The 19,039-nt window shown below is 32.2% G+C and overlaps 1 protein-coding gene across 1 annotated transcript; it reads left to right on the top strand.

The window, feature by feature from the left end:
- The first annotated feature begins 7,012 nt into the window (after nucleotides 1-7,012).
- Nucleotides 7,013-18,757, top strand: LOC149482930 (uncharacterized). The gene is made up of 7 exons (XM_089703094.1): nucleotides 7,013-7,558; nucleotides 8,722-8,919; nucleotides 10,916-11,029; nucleotides 13,810-13,952; nucleotides 14,444-14,560; nucleotides 15,056-15,212; nucleotides 17,373-18,757. Exons 1-7 carry the CDS (start codon nucleotides 7,121-7,123, stop codon nucleotides 18,531-18,533), a joined length of 2,328 nt encoding a protein of 775 aa, XP_089559220.1. The 5' UTR covers nucleotides 7,013-7,120; the 3' UTR covers nucleotides 18,534-18,757.
- The last annotated feature ends 282 nt before the right edge of the window (nucleotides 18,758-19,039 follow it).

Raw genomic sequence — 19,039 nt, 5'->3', positions numbered from 1 at the left:
AATATAAAAAAGTATGGCAAGCAACAACGAGCGCTAACCCGTCTCTTTTAAAAAGACAACAGTTTTAAAGTACAACAACTGTTTCAACTACCAACCAAAATTTGCCGCCTTATAGCGGATGTTGTATAATCCTACCATGTTATGAAGGTATGGATTCATTACGTTCCCACCTTAACGAAAATGACATTCGTATTTTCAATATTATATTACAAAAACATTACTCCTTCGTGTAGTATTTCAAACAGGTCAAAGATGTCGCGGTTTTAAAATATAGTTTTTAATATTACAAAATAGATGGCACTTTATTAAAATAAAGTTTCTTTTGTTATAATAATTTATTAGTTATGTACACAGAACAGTAAAAACGTTATGTAGTTCAAGAGAGTTCAAGTAAGTAACTTATGTAACTTATGAGTTTGATAAACTAAAAAAACTATTGAATTTAAATTTTATGAAAGCGTTCGAATCTTTAGCTATTTATATACAGGCCCTTGTTAAAAAAATACAATTATTATACATTATTCAAAACGATTTTATGTTACCTATTTATTAAACCATAAATCAAAAAATTAATTGAAGGCATAAAGTTATTGTTTAGCAAATTATACTTTTATCATATTTTACTCCAACTTTTAAAAACTCATATAAAATTTAATACAATTATTTTGGAAATGGTATCGCTATATATAATCATATAGTTGTTAAATTATGTATTTAAATAAATTGTTTCACTTTTAATTTCCATTTCGTATTTTCAAGTATTAATGTAAATGTTCCTGAACGAAGATGTCATATTGATTTTTAACTGTCACGTGATCAAAACAGATTCGATTTATAATATGGCGGACTGGTCATTTTGCAGGGCGGTTGTGTTTTGTCATGTTTTCTTTTGTGATCGTTTTTATTAATCTTCGTATGTGATTTTAATATGATATCTTCGATAATTTCACGGTTGGTCATGTAAGTATTTTTTTCTCAATTTTTTTAATAGTATAGACATTAAAATGCGCAATTTAAAATCCCTTTGTTTCAAATCTTTAATCGGTTGGTTAAGTATCATCTGGGCCACTTATTTCGCATTTTTTTACATAATTAATAGGATATAAATTGATTCGAATAAATAAATGATCATCTTAAATATTTCATTAATTTTAACGTCGCAACTTGTAAATTTTAAGTATTTATAGATCCTTTTTTAACACAATTATCAGAACGACCTACTATTTTTCTAATATCTTACTAATCTTTGTTATAATTTTGCAGCATAGTGCCTTAATAACTACTACACAAACATATATATTTATGTTGCAATAATTTCTTAGCAAGACTACAAAGGCATGAAACACATTTATCTGAAATGCAGTTTGTGCTAATATGTAAATATAAATGCCCAGATTGAATTTTTATTTATTAGGTAACTGTGTTGCATTTTTATAATTTGTCATAGAAATGCTGATGGACCGTTGTAGATATTTAAATTTCTGTGCTGGTATAATTCTCAAAAATATGATACCTACCTACAAATTTATATTTAGCAAGTTTTGAAATACTATGGACTGACTTTGGTTCAAATCCGTTTACCTAATATTTCTACACAGCATTTAATAAATACATAATTGTTCTTTATAATCTGTTTAATTAGCAGGTTTGGGGTTATCATATATTTGAGAAGGTGTTAAAAATGTTACACAATAAAAGGAATATCATCTAGCAATATGTAGGTATAATAGTTTTGACTTGATACTTTTTTACAAAGAATTACTTTGGTTTAAACTCTGGCCCATAAAGAACTACTGGCGTGATCAATGATACACTTAACATGTCAATCACCTGTTAAATAATATTATAAACTATCTGCACCAGCTTATGTTATACTGCCCTATTTCCTCTTTTAAATGTTTTCTCTCCGTATCAACCTGATTGCTTAACAAAAACATAAAAAAACATTTGTCAAATTGATCGAGCAGTTATTGAGTTTTACACTAATAGGGCTGATTTTTCAATCCTTGGTTAAAATTTATTCATCAAATAACATATTATTAAACTACCATTTCAAAAGTATATTATATTTTCCGTATTTGACAGTATACAGGTGATATTTTAAAATGTACTTTAATATTGGACGGATGAATTTTAACCAACGATTGAAAAATCAGTCCTTAGTAAAACATTAGGCGGTTCATTTTTATTATAAAGAATATAGATGTCATAAAATAAATTGTGTGATGGATCTTAAATTCATGTTTTTTTATAAACATTCAAATTTGATATAAACAAATAATATTTTCCATTACATATTATTTAATTAGTATATACTTTTTTTCTATATTCAATAGGTCATACATTAATAATTATCATAATCCTATTTTAATTACTTTTGTGACCTACTTTGCCATCAGTCTTATGTTTGTGAAAAATATTACCAAGTCAGGATTACTAAATATTTTTTAAAATCTATATCATAATTCAAATACTTTTGAACAGAGTAAGAGTAAAGGAAAATTCCTACCAAATGTATATTCAGCGGAGCTATCATCTAGCTGCTGTTGTATAATAGAAGTAAAATTAGACTAATAGTTATTGTCATTTAGAAAATTAATTTTAATCAATAATTAATGTGTCCCACATGTTTAACAGTGGGTACATTTCTCAAACTAAATGTACAGTTGGCACAGATCCAAGTTTTCTTAAAACAGAGCAACTATCCATCCTATATTTTGGCAGCACTAACATGTTTTTTAACATTATTTTTACCTTCAGTTAGCTACACAAAAGACTTAGGAGACAACGTTTATTTTGCTGATTTATACAGAATAGGTAAATTTGAAGAGCGATTTATTTGAAATTATATTAATTTACAAAAGCTTTTCGCGTTCTAAGAAGACGATATCTAAACGTAACTGTGTCACGTCGAACAAAGAAGCTTCGTCCGATCGGTGGTGTGGAATTCGTCATCAGAGTGGCCCAGTGCACTGCCGGGTGCTATTTTCGTTGTGGCCCGCCTGGCGTCGGCTTCTGGTGTGCATCGGACGTTTTAGTCTGTGACGACCGCTTGTGCCCGCGTATTACAAGTTACAAATTACGACCCAAGTGAAGTGCGTTGACACCTAACTGTAGTGTGAATCATTTATCGACAATCGGACTTTACAATAATTAGTGTCTATCCGAATGCGTTTGACATATTCGTGTTGTCTGGAGGTCGTACACCTTGACTGAGAAATATTATGCTCTTATTAAGCCCGGTCTTACCATATTAGGTCCAACCTCGATTCTACCTTTACCCAGTTACACGGTTCAAGTGATTTCATACCAAATTATGTCTTCACGAACGAAACTTGAAATACGTATAACGATATATTATGAGGACCATGTTGTTGTAATGTATATCTAAGCATAACAATATTTTGTTAAGATGATTATTTAAATACAGGAAAAGTATTCTAGAATGTTGTATTTATTTTTCTGTATCGTTCATTTCAAATATCATGTTTTATAACTCATCCATCAAAATACTAATAACGTTTAATAAAATGAGAGGAAATTATATTCGTACTAAATAATTAAGACTGAATTTAGGAGTAAAGTGGCAGAAATTAACTAATTAAACCATTGGCTCCAAAAATTGTAACTGTAGGTACTCAATGACACTATGTATTTCGAATTGTAGTTATTGCTTTTAATTATATAGGTAGGGCATTGCATTTTATTTGGAGCAAATAAAAAATATGTAGGTAATGCGGAACATTAAAATGTAGGTTATTTGTCATTAACTAATTGCCCTTTATCCGTGTTAATGAGCCAAACCTTGGGTATAAAATGCGCAGTAAATTTAAAAACAATATTGATGCAGCTTAGTTACCAAATCTAGTGTTTCAACAGCGGCCAATTTGAAATTGTAATAGATTGCTGTACGCGTGACTGACTTGGACTAACAGGAAATGCGCACATTGTATTTGAGTTTCTTACCAACTGTAGTAGCTAATAAAGCGTTTTATATAAACTACGGATGTATTTTTAGCAAATGAACGTATTGGAGCTGTTTAATTGAATTCCATTAGGGCGAATTGAAACGGGGTTATAGCTCAAAGACTACGTTCAATACAAAATACACATAATATCGCGATCGAAGCAACTAGTACATACGTAAATAATGTTCCAGTATGCACATAACATGGCTGTGCGTACTGCGTACTGGGAAATGTAATTGTAAATAGAAATCAATCCTTATTATGTTGAATAACTACTTATAATATTGGTCTATGCAGGTTATTGTTTTTCTATAAGTGAATACATTTCGATAATGTAATCTTAATTTACGGAGCAGAGTTTATTAGACTCTTACTTTTCATTGTCAATGTACCAAACACAATAATAAACAAAATTCATATTCTGAACCACACCTCATTAACGGTGCATACTTAAACAGAAGGATCCGGCAGGCGACGTACCGTCCATAAATAACTGATTCACTATATTATCACGATGAAGGTACAAACTACTTGAGTCAAACATACAAGAAACATTTGAAAATTTAAATTATTTCATTTTTATTTCAGATTTCATTACAAATTGTATGAATTGTACCTAGGTATTCTACCGTCTACGTGCCAACATAATAAAATACTTCTGATTCCGACCTTTACGCAATAAAAACTGTTTCGGAGACGGACCTCTTTATCAAGATATATTGAATAATTATTTAATAAAACCTGCACAGCAATCGGTATCGCAATTCACAACAGTCATTTATAATTCGACTACATTTGTTCATACCTGCATTCGCGTTTTACAAGTGCATTTCTATTTTCTACGTTTTTCCAGAGAATTGTAAAAGTTGATCACATTATGCTGTTGAGAGAAAGACATTCCGTGTGATATGACATTTTGAATGCGGTCTATACATATATAGAGGTAACTACATGGTCACGATATAAACAAGATTCGTTTCTAATTTAGGAAAACACGAAATATTAATCTTAATCTCTGTTTGTAATTCTTATGGATGAAACAGTTTTAAAGCTGGTAACGAAGTTATGGTTTTATATTTTGGGCGTATTTCGAACGTATTTATTACTGGAACGGAGGTTCTTGACCCACATGCTATGCGGCATAGCAGGAGAGAATTTCTATAAGTGGACAGGGAAGGATTTGATGTGTTAGCTCTAGGTATAATATGAAAATTAGGTGACGATACAATTAAAATTCCTGTAGGTAATACATATTACGTAAACCTTACGGTCAATAACTGCATAGTTAATCGTTATATTATGCAGATTTTTACGTATTTAACTTTATAATATTTTTAACTGTATTTTTCCTACTTTCTACGACATATCTCTTGTTAAATTTGTGCGAAATTAATTTATTCATACATTAACTAATTTAAAAACAACGTACCTACCTAGTTAATAAAATCATAAGAATTTAAGAAGTCAATTCCGGCTACTAAAAATTGTAAGGCAAACAAAAAGTCTTCTGTCCTGAGTCTGACTCCTGACCAATATTCTGAGTAGAATATTGGTCAGGAGATTGTATACGAAAATGTATGAGTTAATAATAAAAAAGTCAATTATGTATATGTAAGGTTTCCGGCTCTTCATTTATTGTACGATATTGCTCGTTCATTAAATGTAATATTTATTATCTGAAGCCCACGTATAAAACAAGTCAATAGCAACAAGTATAGAAAAATTATGTAATCGACATTGGTTCCAATCAATGATTTCTTGAATGGTAAACTTAGATACACGAACAATATGATATTGCAAAACTCAACATTACAAATTGCAATATGTATTATAAATTATAATGTTGTTTAAACATCTACATGCTATTCTCTATCAAACCTATAAAATGAATTTATTATTTTATATAAGCAAAACATCATAATTTTTATACGGCAGTAATGGTCTTGAGTATCTACTTCTCGCCTTTTACTCGACTTTTTATTTTATTTCCAACAGCTTGCAATTTATCAAACTATCATGTTCAATGCTAACACGGTCACAAACATGGCATTGTTTGCGCTGACAGACAAATATACGTGTATGTTCACTTGTCTATTTATACGGTTACATGATCGCGCATCTGTGCAATTGTACCTATCGTTTATTTTTAAAGATCTCTACGTATATGGAAGGGTCAGCGAATTGTTAGGGTTGTGAAGTATTTCTTTGTTCTCAATGCAGCTGACGGCTGTGTATTAATTATGACAATTATCATCTCGGATGAATTATATCGCTTCGGCTGAAGCGTGTTCGATTTTTCTTTATCCCTATTGTGGTGAACCGTGAATGCTAATTAGAGCTGATTCAGAATTTCAGTAATTACAAAATAGTTGCTAATGTTAGCAATTATGTTTAATGATTTTCCCTTGCAATCATTAAAATAATTAAATATTAGATAATATCTCTATATTTTTTATAACAATTTAAACTGAAGATACTTAAATGTCTGCTGTCCGGTCACTTATTGTTCGTTATTTGCTGAATTGTACTAATGTTTACATACCGTTTGTATTATTATTGGTGATTGAAAAGTAAAGATTCAGATGTATAAAATAACATTGCAGTTACAACAAACATTAAACAACCAAGAATTCTAAACATTAAATTATTTAAGAAACATAAATTAATTTGGAATACATAAACATAACGAAAACATAATGTTATGTAGAACATTCCTTTTTTCAGGAAGCAAAGTTAACGTAACTATAAAATTGCTTATATAAAACACACATATTTGGACTAAACAAGCAAATAATTCAAGGTATTCGTTTTATTGGGCTTATAAAACATCCTTGCATCAATCATCGCCCACGTTTGTCTCTCATGCTCCTTTCTAATAGAAACTTTTGGTTGAAGCTTTTATTAAAATATTTATCTTTGTTGAAAATAATAAAAATTCTTAATGGTAGTTTGTACCAAGTCAATGAATTATGACCTAAATTATTATTATTGATCTATAAGCACGCAATTCTTCAAGTGATTCTCATCTCCCAGTCTTAATAAAGCACTCAGCCGGTGCACATCTACATACTACTTATATGAACAAGATGATTTGAGTCGAACGCATTCGGACAACAAAGCGCTCGAAATTATTCGTTGTAAAACGCGTATCCATGGAAGCGAGCCGCGCGCGTTACCGTGACGACAACCCTGGTTTACCGACGCTCAGTCTTGGAGTGTCTAGTGTCCGTCACATTGTCACCAAACTAGAGGCTCGATACGCTCGCGCCTCCGCTGCAAACGCTTCAGAAAAACAGCTCGTGAAATACGAACCAAATGCTGACGTTTATGGATACTATGACTTGCCTCTCGTGTACACGAAAGGACAAGTGCTGAATAAGTTCCTATCGAACCTAGGAATTGCATTGCAGCAATGCGTGCCTAGTGTAACGTTCGCAAACTTTGGTGTATTGTCCGTTGCGACTGGACTAGTGGCTCCGAGGATGATATCTTATCTGCTGATCTATCCCTTTTGCAGATTGGTATTTGGGACGCTCTACCCGGCATACGCATCATATAAAGCTGTACGAACGAAGAATTTAAAAGAATACGTGAGTATGACACATATTATTGTACATAATGCATAGATAGAGTCCAAAGTATTATTAATAACAATAGTATATCATATGTATTGGTCTTAAAACAGTTAATTTTACGAATAATATTATTAGAATCGTAGGTCGATTGAGTAGAAATAAAGTACGCTATAAAATCTATGCACAATAGTTGCACTAAACGCTTTCAAAACAACCACCTCTGGCCTTGCTGCGTGTGCGCAACTTGCCGAAACGCTTCAATTCTTCTGTGTCCTTTACCTCCTCTCGAAGTCGGTAGTAATTAGTAGGTATAGCGTGCACCGATTGAAATTTGTTTCTTTGTGCATTAAAAAGTAATTAATTATCATTGTTCATTTTTAAAAGAATTATAGGAAGTAAAAATAATTTTAGAACGCTAGTTTAATTAAAGGTTTTTGCAAGAACGGTATTCAAGCATGTATAACTATGATATATTTTTTATTATTTATAATCAATACTGATATTATTTTTAAATACATGACTTAAATGTATCACATTTCATTAGGCTTACGTGACTAACTTCTATTACATTACGGCAAGTATCCCGAATTGAAACCAAACCATCTTGCTCACATACACCATGCAATCTGAATAAGGCCGATCTATTTACGTGTCAGTGCGGTGATGGTTTCCTTCCCTTCACTGGGTCAGTTCAGACTCGGTACATTACTCATTTTCTCGCTAACACTTTCGTCACCAATATAACTGACTAAAGATTATTTTATCGGCTGTGTTATTGATTCATAAAAAAATGTTGTGAGCAGAAAGTCAGTGTTCTATTCTCAAACAGTGACACATCAGTTTTGCTTTAAACTGTGCTTGATAAATATATTTTCATACAATCAAAGTATGATTTTCAAAACTCTCTAGAAAAAAGATTATTATTTACTCTGTCTCTATGTATATTGTATATGTCGTGGCCATATCTCGTAGATTTTCTCACTTCTGACTGTAGGTCGAAAATAGGTAAGATTTAAAAGGTTAATAGACAGTAACAATCATTATAACTCTATTTTATACTATTTTCAATTCCTAAGTATTCTATGAACCCTATTTTCAATTCCTAAGTATTAATTCCCTTCCGACGATCTCTACACCATTTCAAATCGAATTATAATATCCACATACCCAAATTGCAGGTAAAATGGATGATGTACTGGATCGTATTCGCCCTGTTCACATGCACGGAGACGTTCACGGACGTGTTCCTGTCATGGTTCCCGTTCTACTACGAGGTGAAGATTGTTCTAGTGTTGTGGCTCCTGTCGCCGGCCACGAAGGGATCCTCGATACTGTACCGCAAGTTTGTGCACCCAGCGCTTTGTCGGAGGGAGCAGGTGAGGAGGAAATCCTTTTATAGCATTTCCTGCGATGTGTTTTGGTGATAGGTATAGAGATGGTAGACAAAGGATGTGAATGTGGATTTTAGAGGTGGCAGTTTTGTATGGAAGTTAGGATAAATTAATGTTTTATAAAACATGATAGAAAAGAAAACCTTTTCCTTTTTATTATTCCGTATAAATTTGGAAAGGTATTCCAAATATCGAGCACACAGAAATATTTTTTTTATATAGGCATTATTATAGTCTGGGATACAAACAACAACAAGCAAATAGACTAAAGATTAGAGTTTGGGAATTCTCGACAATTTCAACGTCCCGGGACACGAGACAGGCTACGATCAAAGTCCCGGGACTTCCCGGGACTTCGAGACTTTTTTTAATTATAAAATTTGAACTTTGATTTCTGGTGAAACGTATTAATAAAAAGGGATTTTTTTAAATCAACATTAATTATCGGTTAAATCAACATTTATTAAACATAAAATATAATCACAATAGTTATAACTTTAATATGTCAAATAATTGGTATGTTTATTCCTATAATCAATATAAAATAGGCTTTTAAAAAAATCAGAGCATTAACAGCTTTGTCCGACAATCTGCTTCTGATTTTTATATCTTTAGTAAAGATATTTTGAAATGAGACTGTTTGATTCACCTGTATAATAGTCCGGGATACATCGCCCATTTTTGCAAGTGATTACTATCAAGCTAATTTTTCGTGAGTAGCTTTATTTTGATGAGATGCCCAATAATTTCATGTACGAAACTCTCGATTGTGGTAGCTTACAGAGGTAACAAGGATAAAAATTTTTGATTTGATGGTTCTCAAATATTTATCACGCAATTTGTAGGACAATATGTCTGTTGAATTATATAAGTATTAAATAAGTGAAAATAAAAAAATCAGCTGGTTAGTAATCATTTATGATGACTTTGTTATCGATACACATTGGAAAGGGGGACTCTTTGATCAAACCATAGATTTTGTAGGACAAATATTTTTTCGAATAATTTAGATAATTATCTTGAGATTGAACAAAAAAAAAACATTCAGTTAGTAATTAATATTTGAGAACCATCAAATCAAAATATTTTATCCTTGTTTCCTCTGGTAGCTACCACAATCGAGAGTTTCGTACATGAAATTATTGGGCATCTCATCAAAATAAAGCTACTCACGAAAAATTAGCTTGATAGTAATCACTTGCAAAAATGGGCGATGTATCCCGGACTATTATACAGGTGAATCAAACAGTCTCATTTCAAAATATCTTTAGTCTATTTGCTTGTTGAAGACTCAGCATAAAAAAGCCAAAACATTCCGTGATAAAATGTCGCGGAAGTGTACTCCATATATGCATTTGTTGCATACCATAAGGTGACACGCATTCTTGGTTCCACTTAAAGCGAAGAACGCGTCTTATTTATGCAGCAAACCTCTAATGATCTTCAATTTGAGAATATATTAATAATGAATCTATTCCTCTATGTCGTTTTGTATTGCATGTTGTTGTTCCTATTAATAATATAGAAAAGATAGAGACTGTTAAACCATAGGAAAAGGTCAGGTAGGATTATGTAAAATAGGTTTTTGTTAGATTTAGTTCAGGAATTATTGAATGTAAAACTATAACGATACCCAGTGACATTTAAATTATTCTATAATAATACATATTATATTCACGAGCATTGTTTTTGATCTTGACACGACGAAGGTCCTCATGAATATTCAAAAAGGCTACCACAACCAGCAGTATTACAAAGAGATAAGGCACAAAGAGTTCGTAGACCTTAACAGTTTATATTATGCGGTCTACATTATTAACAAATATTTGACTTATTATAAATATTTCATCTGTAATAATGTCAATTTAAATATAACTTTGAACCCAATAATTTCACGATAGAGTCGAAATTCACTAACCATGTATTGATCTATAGAAAATAAATAAGAAGTTATATTTGAAATCATTTATTTATATTACAGGAGATAGATGAATACATAGCAAAAGCCAAAGACCAGGGTTACCATACAGTGCTAAATCTCGGCACTAAAGGAGTCAACTATGCCACCACCGTTATTATGCAAACAGCTATCAAAGTAAGTTTCGATCTTATTATCAACACAATAAAATCTTTAATCGCATGCTTTGTATAATATTGACTTGAATAAAAACTGTTAATGTACATTTGAAAAGTAATTTGTTTTCTTAGAAATAAAACGGTTTTTATTAAAGTTCACGCGAGGATTATGGTATAACACTTAGTGAGTGTACTTAATGATGTGTAATTAGTTAATCCAGTGTTCTTTTTATTTTTTTTATATATGTGGCATGTTTAGTCATGGTTGCGTGTTAAAAATTGAACAATTTAAAACAAAATTTACACATGCACTAGAGCTCGCGCTAGAGAGCATATATTTCACATTTTTGCACATATTGCTAGTGCTTCAAATTGAATCAATTCTAAATTTTCTTTTATACAAGCACTCTCTTGTCTTAAACAATGAAATACTTACATTTTTCAAGGAATAAAGAAACTAGAGAAAACGAGCAAAAGAAAACCATACACGACACACCTTGCCTTATCACTAAGCATGCCCGTATTGCCACAAACATTTTAGTTCATCCACGCCACACCGCCTAGTTTAATTTTAATTTTGTACTTTTTTTTAATTTTATTAACACGCTTTTTTAATTTCCCCCACCCACCCGTACATTTCCTATCCCATCGTTCATATAGAACTTGAATCTGCCGAATCCCGAACAAGATAGACGCGCTATACGCAGTCACGATGAAGTAGACGGCTATCGCGATACTTATGAAGACTTGGAATTCCAACGCGCTAGCGACAATATGCCTGGCATCGTGGAGATAGTCGAATTAGATAATGATGTACCAAATGACGTCACTGGGGATGGTGATGGAAATGATCCTGACTATGACCCTGCATCAGCGGCCAGGAGTCGCGGCAATGTAGTGCGAAAACGGAAAACTGCCAAGGAAAAGGAGAAAAAACCTCGGAGCAGGTCTCGAGGCCGCAGGACCAGGAGCCGAGCAGCCGTCGAGAAGGAAAGCAATGAAATATTGGTCGACTGAAATCTCATTTGAACACAGCCATTAACAAAATTCGTGTTAACATTAACTCTCATAAACGTTCCTCGTAATTTACTCAAAGAAAATACAGTGGATTAGTTTAAATTGTTAAAAATGAGATCTCTTGACTGTGTTGTGTATATGTAATTTTTAATCTGTGATGATCTATAGCTATCGATTAGAATGAATATTTATTCGTTTCCTATTTTTCCGTTGATTTTCTTTCTGATTTTTTTCGCTTACTATTTCGTTTATTGCCTTTCACTACACCATAATCAGCTCACTAATACCGACCAAATAGTTATGCTTTATGTACTTTACCAGACATGTAATAATAGATGTATTAGGTTAAAAAGATATGCTCTTTACAATAAATTATATTTTAATGTCGTATGCTATGTGTGACGTAATATTCTGTCCCATAGGTTAAATTCGCATGTTAGGGACGTTTTAAAATACGTGTGTTATTAGTTGTAAAGTATGCCGTATGACTGACTTAGTGTAATTGTTTTTATATCATTTAAAATAAACGATAGTCATAATAAGTTGATTTTTATTTTAAACAAGCAATGCCCTGCGGTTTCACCCGCATAGATAGCGATATCGTTACAGTGAAAAGTCTACTATATAGGTCGGACTATAGGTTTAATTTTTAATCACATGAAAATCACCTTTACCCCGTCCCGTGGGGCCGTGGGTTATGTCGGATTCCTACCGACCAAAACCCCACTGTGTTCCGTCAAGACGCATATTGGTAGAATTCCTCCGTGACCCCCGCACTACGGCCTGCTCGAACAGTTTAACCTACTATTTTCTGTAGATTGACACTTTTAAAAATTCGTTATATCTTTTGAATGGAATATCCAATTCTTTTCATTTAAAAAGTATTTTGCTGGTATTGAAACAGTCTATAATAAAACATCATTTAATAGGATAAGGATTAATATATGTGTATGGATAACATGGTTTGATTACTGTCGGCACTTCTATTTACTTTGAAAACGTAAAAAAGTTGTTGTAGTAACATAACTACTGAAGATGGACATATGGTATCGCGGACTTTCTTGTAGATATTGATCCATTCTATAATACCGTAGAACATTTTTTTGTTCTATCTTCAATAGATTCCGCAGCGCACGCGATGACAGAAGTTTTATTGAGGATTTTTTTACACCTTGGGTTACATTATTGCATTTTTGGTAAGGATCTCTAATTTTTTTGAAAATGCAATATAGCCTATGTTGCTCAGTAAAGATGCAGCTTTCTAATGGTGAAAGAATTTTTGAAATCGGTCCAGTAGTTTTTGCGTGAAAACCATACATACATACATACATACTTACATACATACTTACAAACTTTTCCTCTTTATAATATTAGTATAGATAGCAATTTAGATTAGCTATTCAATGCTTAGGTAACACGATTGCATGCGCTTTACAACACGAAGCTTGTATAACGCAATATATAACAAGTGAGTATATCCTTTTTTATTTTTTGGCTAAGCTCTTTTTTTTCTAAAATATTCACATAAACACAACAATATCATGTAAAAAATTCATCAATATCATGTAAATTGAGAAAAGTGTTTGTTTTTTACCATTAATGAATTCAAAAACAACAAAACAATGTAGTTATTTTGATGATATTAAAAATAATTTTTTTTATTAATATCAAGTAAACATTTCTATAATCTTCTATAGTCAGTAAACTTCCGTCTACCTTCAAAGCACTGTCAACCGAATTACTACCGTAAAAATACATTTAGCTAATTTTAATAATTTCCAGGGCGGTGGTGGTCTAGTACAACAATTGCGCAAGAGTTACAGTCTATCAGATTTAACTGAATGTGAACCTCGAGAGGAACTCGCTACTGATGAGGCGGACGACGTACTCTCTGAACCTAGGCTTATTAGACGCGCTGTTAAAAGGTAAATAATATTTAAAAAAAGATACAAAAGTCAGATACTGTCCGGCTTAGTGATTTGATGTATATAGAGGATTTGTGTAAAATGAAATATGTACTTCCTGACGCTAAGTTACGAGCATATTAGGTAATAGTTGAACTGGATTTGAATAATAGATTTTTATTACTTATATACTTATTCAAAATATAAAATAGAGGCGTATAGAGCTGTTTGTTTAAAATAGTGAGATCTAGTTTCGCTGAGATAGACCGTTTTTTTGTAAAACTATATATTTATCCTGTCCAAGTAACGAAGTCAAACAAATTATGTATTATTTGAACAGATTTGTGAAACAAATTAAGTGTTAGTTGTACAGTGAAATAAACAGTTTGTCAATTTAAATAGGTTCTAATATAATTAATTATAGCAAACAGAAAAAATTAAGTGGAATAGATTATTATGAAACAAACAAATTGAAAGACCTATGATTTCTAACATTTCTTTTGAATTTGCAGCGCATATGCAACACGAAGAAGCGCGTCTGAATCGAACAGCCGTCAGCCGCTGTATTTCCCAGAGGTCGATGTGGACGTGCGCGGCCCTAGACCTCGTATGGATGAACCTGATTTCAGGTAGCTCTCATAGCTCTATAGCTTAAATACAAAGTTATGTAGCTTTCTGTTCTATAGAACTTAAGAACAAGCAAAGCATATTAAAATAAAATAAAATTTAATATAGGTACAATGTATGTTAATTACAGCAATATATTTTTACGCAGCAATATTTATATTAGTTGTTCAAATCGTGATTTTTGGTAGTTATTGTTACTGTTATTTCAATCCTATATCAATACCTATCTAGCTTACCCATGTATTACAAAATTAATTATTCCTCCTATCTTATTTAAACAGCCATCGAAACCATATTCTATATTCATACTAGTGGTCCGCCCCGGCTTCGCCCGTGGTACCTACATGTTTAAACTATCCTATCTCTCAAGTTGGATCGAACTGCACATGGTGTGCGAATTTTATTATAATCGGTTAAGTGGTTTAGGAGTCCATTGAGGACAAACATAAACACGAGATTTATATATATGAAGATTAACAAAATATTTACAATTCCAGCCACATAAAATCCACGGAGGACATAAGCTCCGGCTACTCTAGCGCGGAGAACTCCGCCTCGCTAACCCGCACTGCGTCCGTCGGAGCCGCGGCAAGGTCACGTGCTCGCACCACGCGCACCACTGTGACTACTATCAAACGACCGCAGGCCGCCGAGGTGTGCTGATTGCGTTGTTTGTTTCGGAAATTATCTCTGTTTTTGTAATAAATGTTGTGTTTTTAATTTGGGGGGGGATAGTTCCTTTATTTCGGATACAGCGGCGCGCAGTTAGCGCGGCGAGATCACGAGCTCACACGACGCGCACTCGCAACGTTTGTTTCAAGTATTTTCGGTGTTTTTTACTAAATTTTCTTTGTAATTTGGGAGGTGGGAATTAATTCGGGTGGAAATAAAAAAATTTCATAGGGATAAAAAACAAAACAACATTTTAACAAGTCGTTGTATCTCGCTAACGCGCGCGCACCAAAGATCCGTAGGCACGCAAGTTTGCGTGCTGATTGCATTTATTGTTAGATAATAGTTACGTGTTTTGTTTTGTCCGGGGTTAACAATTAATTGATTATTGGTATTTGGGAGGTGTTAGTTTCACTGTGTTATAATTTATGAAGTTTTCGTACGCCGCTAGTGATTGGGCTAAATTATTGTGAAGTAAACTGCTATGATCGAGGCGTTTCGAAAAATATTTACATTTATTAATGTATGTTTTTGTAGGAAATATTAATTGCTTTTTTCGTTACGTTATATAATGATTTGTTTGATTCAGATGATAATAGTTCGATAAACTTCCCTACAAAATATTTGCGGGTATCTGAAATGCCTTCCCCATATACGTTAAATAAGCTATTTTTAACAAAAACTATTATTAGTTCGTTCTTGAATATGACTATAGCATACAGAAGGTCTCGAACATAATATAGTGTCATGCTCATAGAAATCGAAATAACAAGACACATAGAAGTGCTCTAATGTCATAATTCGTATGAAAACCGCTGTCGCCAAAATCAACACATTCAAACCGAAAGCTAAACAGTACACACAAGTAAACTATGCCTTTTATTGGACAGCTTGATTTTAGTGAAAACTAACTTAAATATTAAATTAAGCTTTTTAATATGTATCCTAACGCACGAATTTACGGTTTATTTTAGAATAACATCCCTAAGTATATGAGACTTTTTGCTCCAATACGAACAAACGTGATAATAAGAATGGTCGACTGTGTCATTCATTGTTATTTCGATTACTATGGTGACACTCGTAATACTTGTAAATATTCTATAATTTTAAGGAAAAACGGCATTATTTCTAAAAAAATATATTTTCCGATGAAATATTATTCCTTTATTAAGTATAATTACAACTTGTGGAAGAATTTCCGCAATGGGAATTGCTGAAACACACCATGTATACACTCATACGTCTCCAGAGCAACTGAACAGTGACGAATGCACTGGTGATGTGCAAATCACCTGAGTGGCGACAAGGTCACGCACGCTTACGACTTCTAGTGTCTTGTTATTTAGATTTCTATGGTCATGCTATATTAGGTCCGAGATACTAAAATAACTCATAAATAGCCATGTAATGTTTTTCTATATGTTAAAAAGTAGGGCTTAAAAATGTAGATGTCTATTAATTATAAAATAGTAAGTATATTAATATCATATGATATACATAATACAGAATGACTGCCATAATATTATATTGTTAATTTTATATAACAATGAAGTTAACATGTCGTCATACAAAATTAACATTTTAAAGTTATAACATTCACTTTGGTTTGTTTTAAAATATTGTTTACTTGTAGTTTTCCCTTAACTCGAAATGGAGATGTTTTTAATCCTTTTTTTAATGTTATACTTATTATTTGGTAAATTGGTGATGTAATAACATATAATAGTGATATATAGAACAATAAAAATAAATGAAGCTCAGAATTTAATATAATATATGTATTTGAGAAATACAATTTTCTAATACTAGTATATATCTAAAAGAGAATGTCAGGGTAGGATTGGTGCTGGTTAAAGAATGTATCGGTATATGAATAAAGGATGGAATAACGGTATAAAAATATATATCCAGTACCGAAAAATGTGTTTATTGGCTCAAAAAATTGAAAGATATCCCGCTTATTTATTTAAATGCATGCTATTTATTATATATAGTTATGATAACATATATAGAAAACTATTTAATTATAATGCTAAATGAGTCTGTTATTGCATTTATTAGTTTATGTATTCTTTATATTATCCTATGTTGAATGTATTATTTAATATTAGATTTAGAGTTATTACTTTTTATTTAAAGGATAACGAAGTGATCATCGAGGAGCTTCAGGAGGATGATTCGTTTGATAATACGATGCCCCCACTCCTTTCTATATCCTCTCCTTTATACCTATCCCATACTATCCCGCCGTTCATTTACCAATATGTAGGAGATCAAATTAAAATTATTCAAGTTTTAGGCAATCCCACAAATGTAACTGAGAAATTTGATTCAATTTTTAGCGATTTAAAGGAAAGAAATGATCAAAATGTAAAGGACACTGATAAAGACATTATAAATGTGCGAAAAGACGATCAATCTAACATTCCTTTAGCTTCTCAAACAATAAATAGTTCCAATGATAAAATTCCTGTGTCGGATGAAAAACTATTACAATCAAATCTAGAGAATGAATGCAAAGAAAAGCATGAAACAGATATGTCAGAAGAATTTCTTGATACTGTAAGCACAAGTTCTTCAGAAAATGACAACTATTCAGCCGAGAGTGATGATGAAGCTTCCTACGGTACACCTGAGCCAACGCCTAAATCTGTCAAAAAAACTGTTAAAGGCAAATATGGAAAGAGTAAAGCTCCATCACCTCCTAAAGTAAGTGATGTCGCGGCACTTTCTACAAGTGAATTAGATTCAACTGAACCAACTCGAATCGCACATGATAATGAAGTTACAATAATTAATGATGAAGTCTGTGATGTTCCTAGTCAAGAAATCTTAAAGGACAATCTAACTATAGATGTTAAACCAGGACGGGCTAAATCGAAATCGCCTGCTCGATTACCAATCGGAAGCAATATGGTATTAGGCAAATTATTGCACTTTCCAAGTAAATTAGCTTTTTGGAACAAAGGCGATGAGAAATCTAAATCTGACATATCTATTTCTTCGGGAAATGAAAGTAGACGATCTTCCGAAAAAGTCTTTGATGAATTTCAAAGTACCTTGGATGTAACGAATCTTTCAAATGATAAATCTGTCGAAATACCTCAAATAAACACATCCGACAACGATAGTAAATTAAGTAATAAAGATGCTGGAAAAGAAAATATAACGCAGGATATCTTGGAAAAGAGTGATGAATTACAAAAGATTATTGATGCTAAATTTGAAAGTCATCCGGAATACAAATTTGTTCCTTTACATGATGAAATTGAAACCGCCTCAAAGAGCACCGATGTATAGAATCCTCCTAACGTTCCAATTTAGTTTTTATAGCGGGCACAGGCAGAGCAGTATGTTCACTTTTAGTTTTGTGAGTTTTGCATGGAGTTTAGCATTGTGTTTTATTTATTATTTGTTCATAGAGCGATATGCATCTGGCGTAGTGTACGGATTTATTTTAAAAACTTTATAAATCATATATAATTTGATATTTTTTGGTACGCAAATGGAAAGAGCGCAAGACATATTTAGGATTATCCATAAAGACATGATATGAACTATACATTCAAAGCTTTCAATATTTTTAAATAATAATACATTATTTTTTAAAAATATGCTTGCTTTGCTTTGCTATGGCAGATGTGCATCTCTCTCTGTAAAACATAAATATGAAACTTAGGTTTAGGTACTTTAATTTGCTGCATAGAATCCTCATTTAAAATAATCCTATTTACTAAATTTCATAATAATATTTATTAAATAAATTGATATTATGTGTGTATTTGTTGTGTATTCTTATCTATAAC

This window comes from Colias philodice, chromosome 14 (genome assembly GCF_061535455.1).
Source record: "Colias philodice isolate Cphi_HAF_F1 chromosome 14, ilColPhil1 Martin Lab GWU primary, whole genome shotgun sequence".
NCBI lineage: Eukaryota > Metazoa > Arthropoda > Insecta > Lepidoptera > Pieridae > Colias > Colias philodice.
This window is presented reverse-complemented; position numbering and strand designations above follow the sequence as displayed.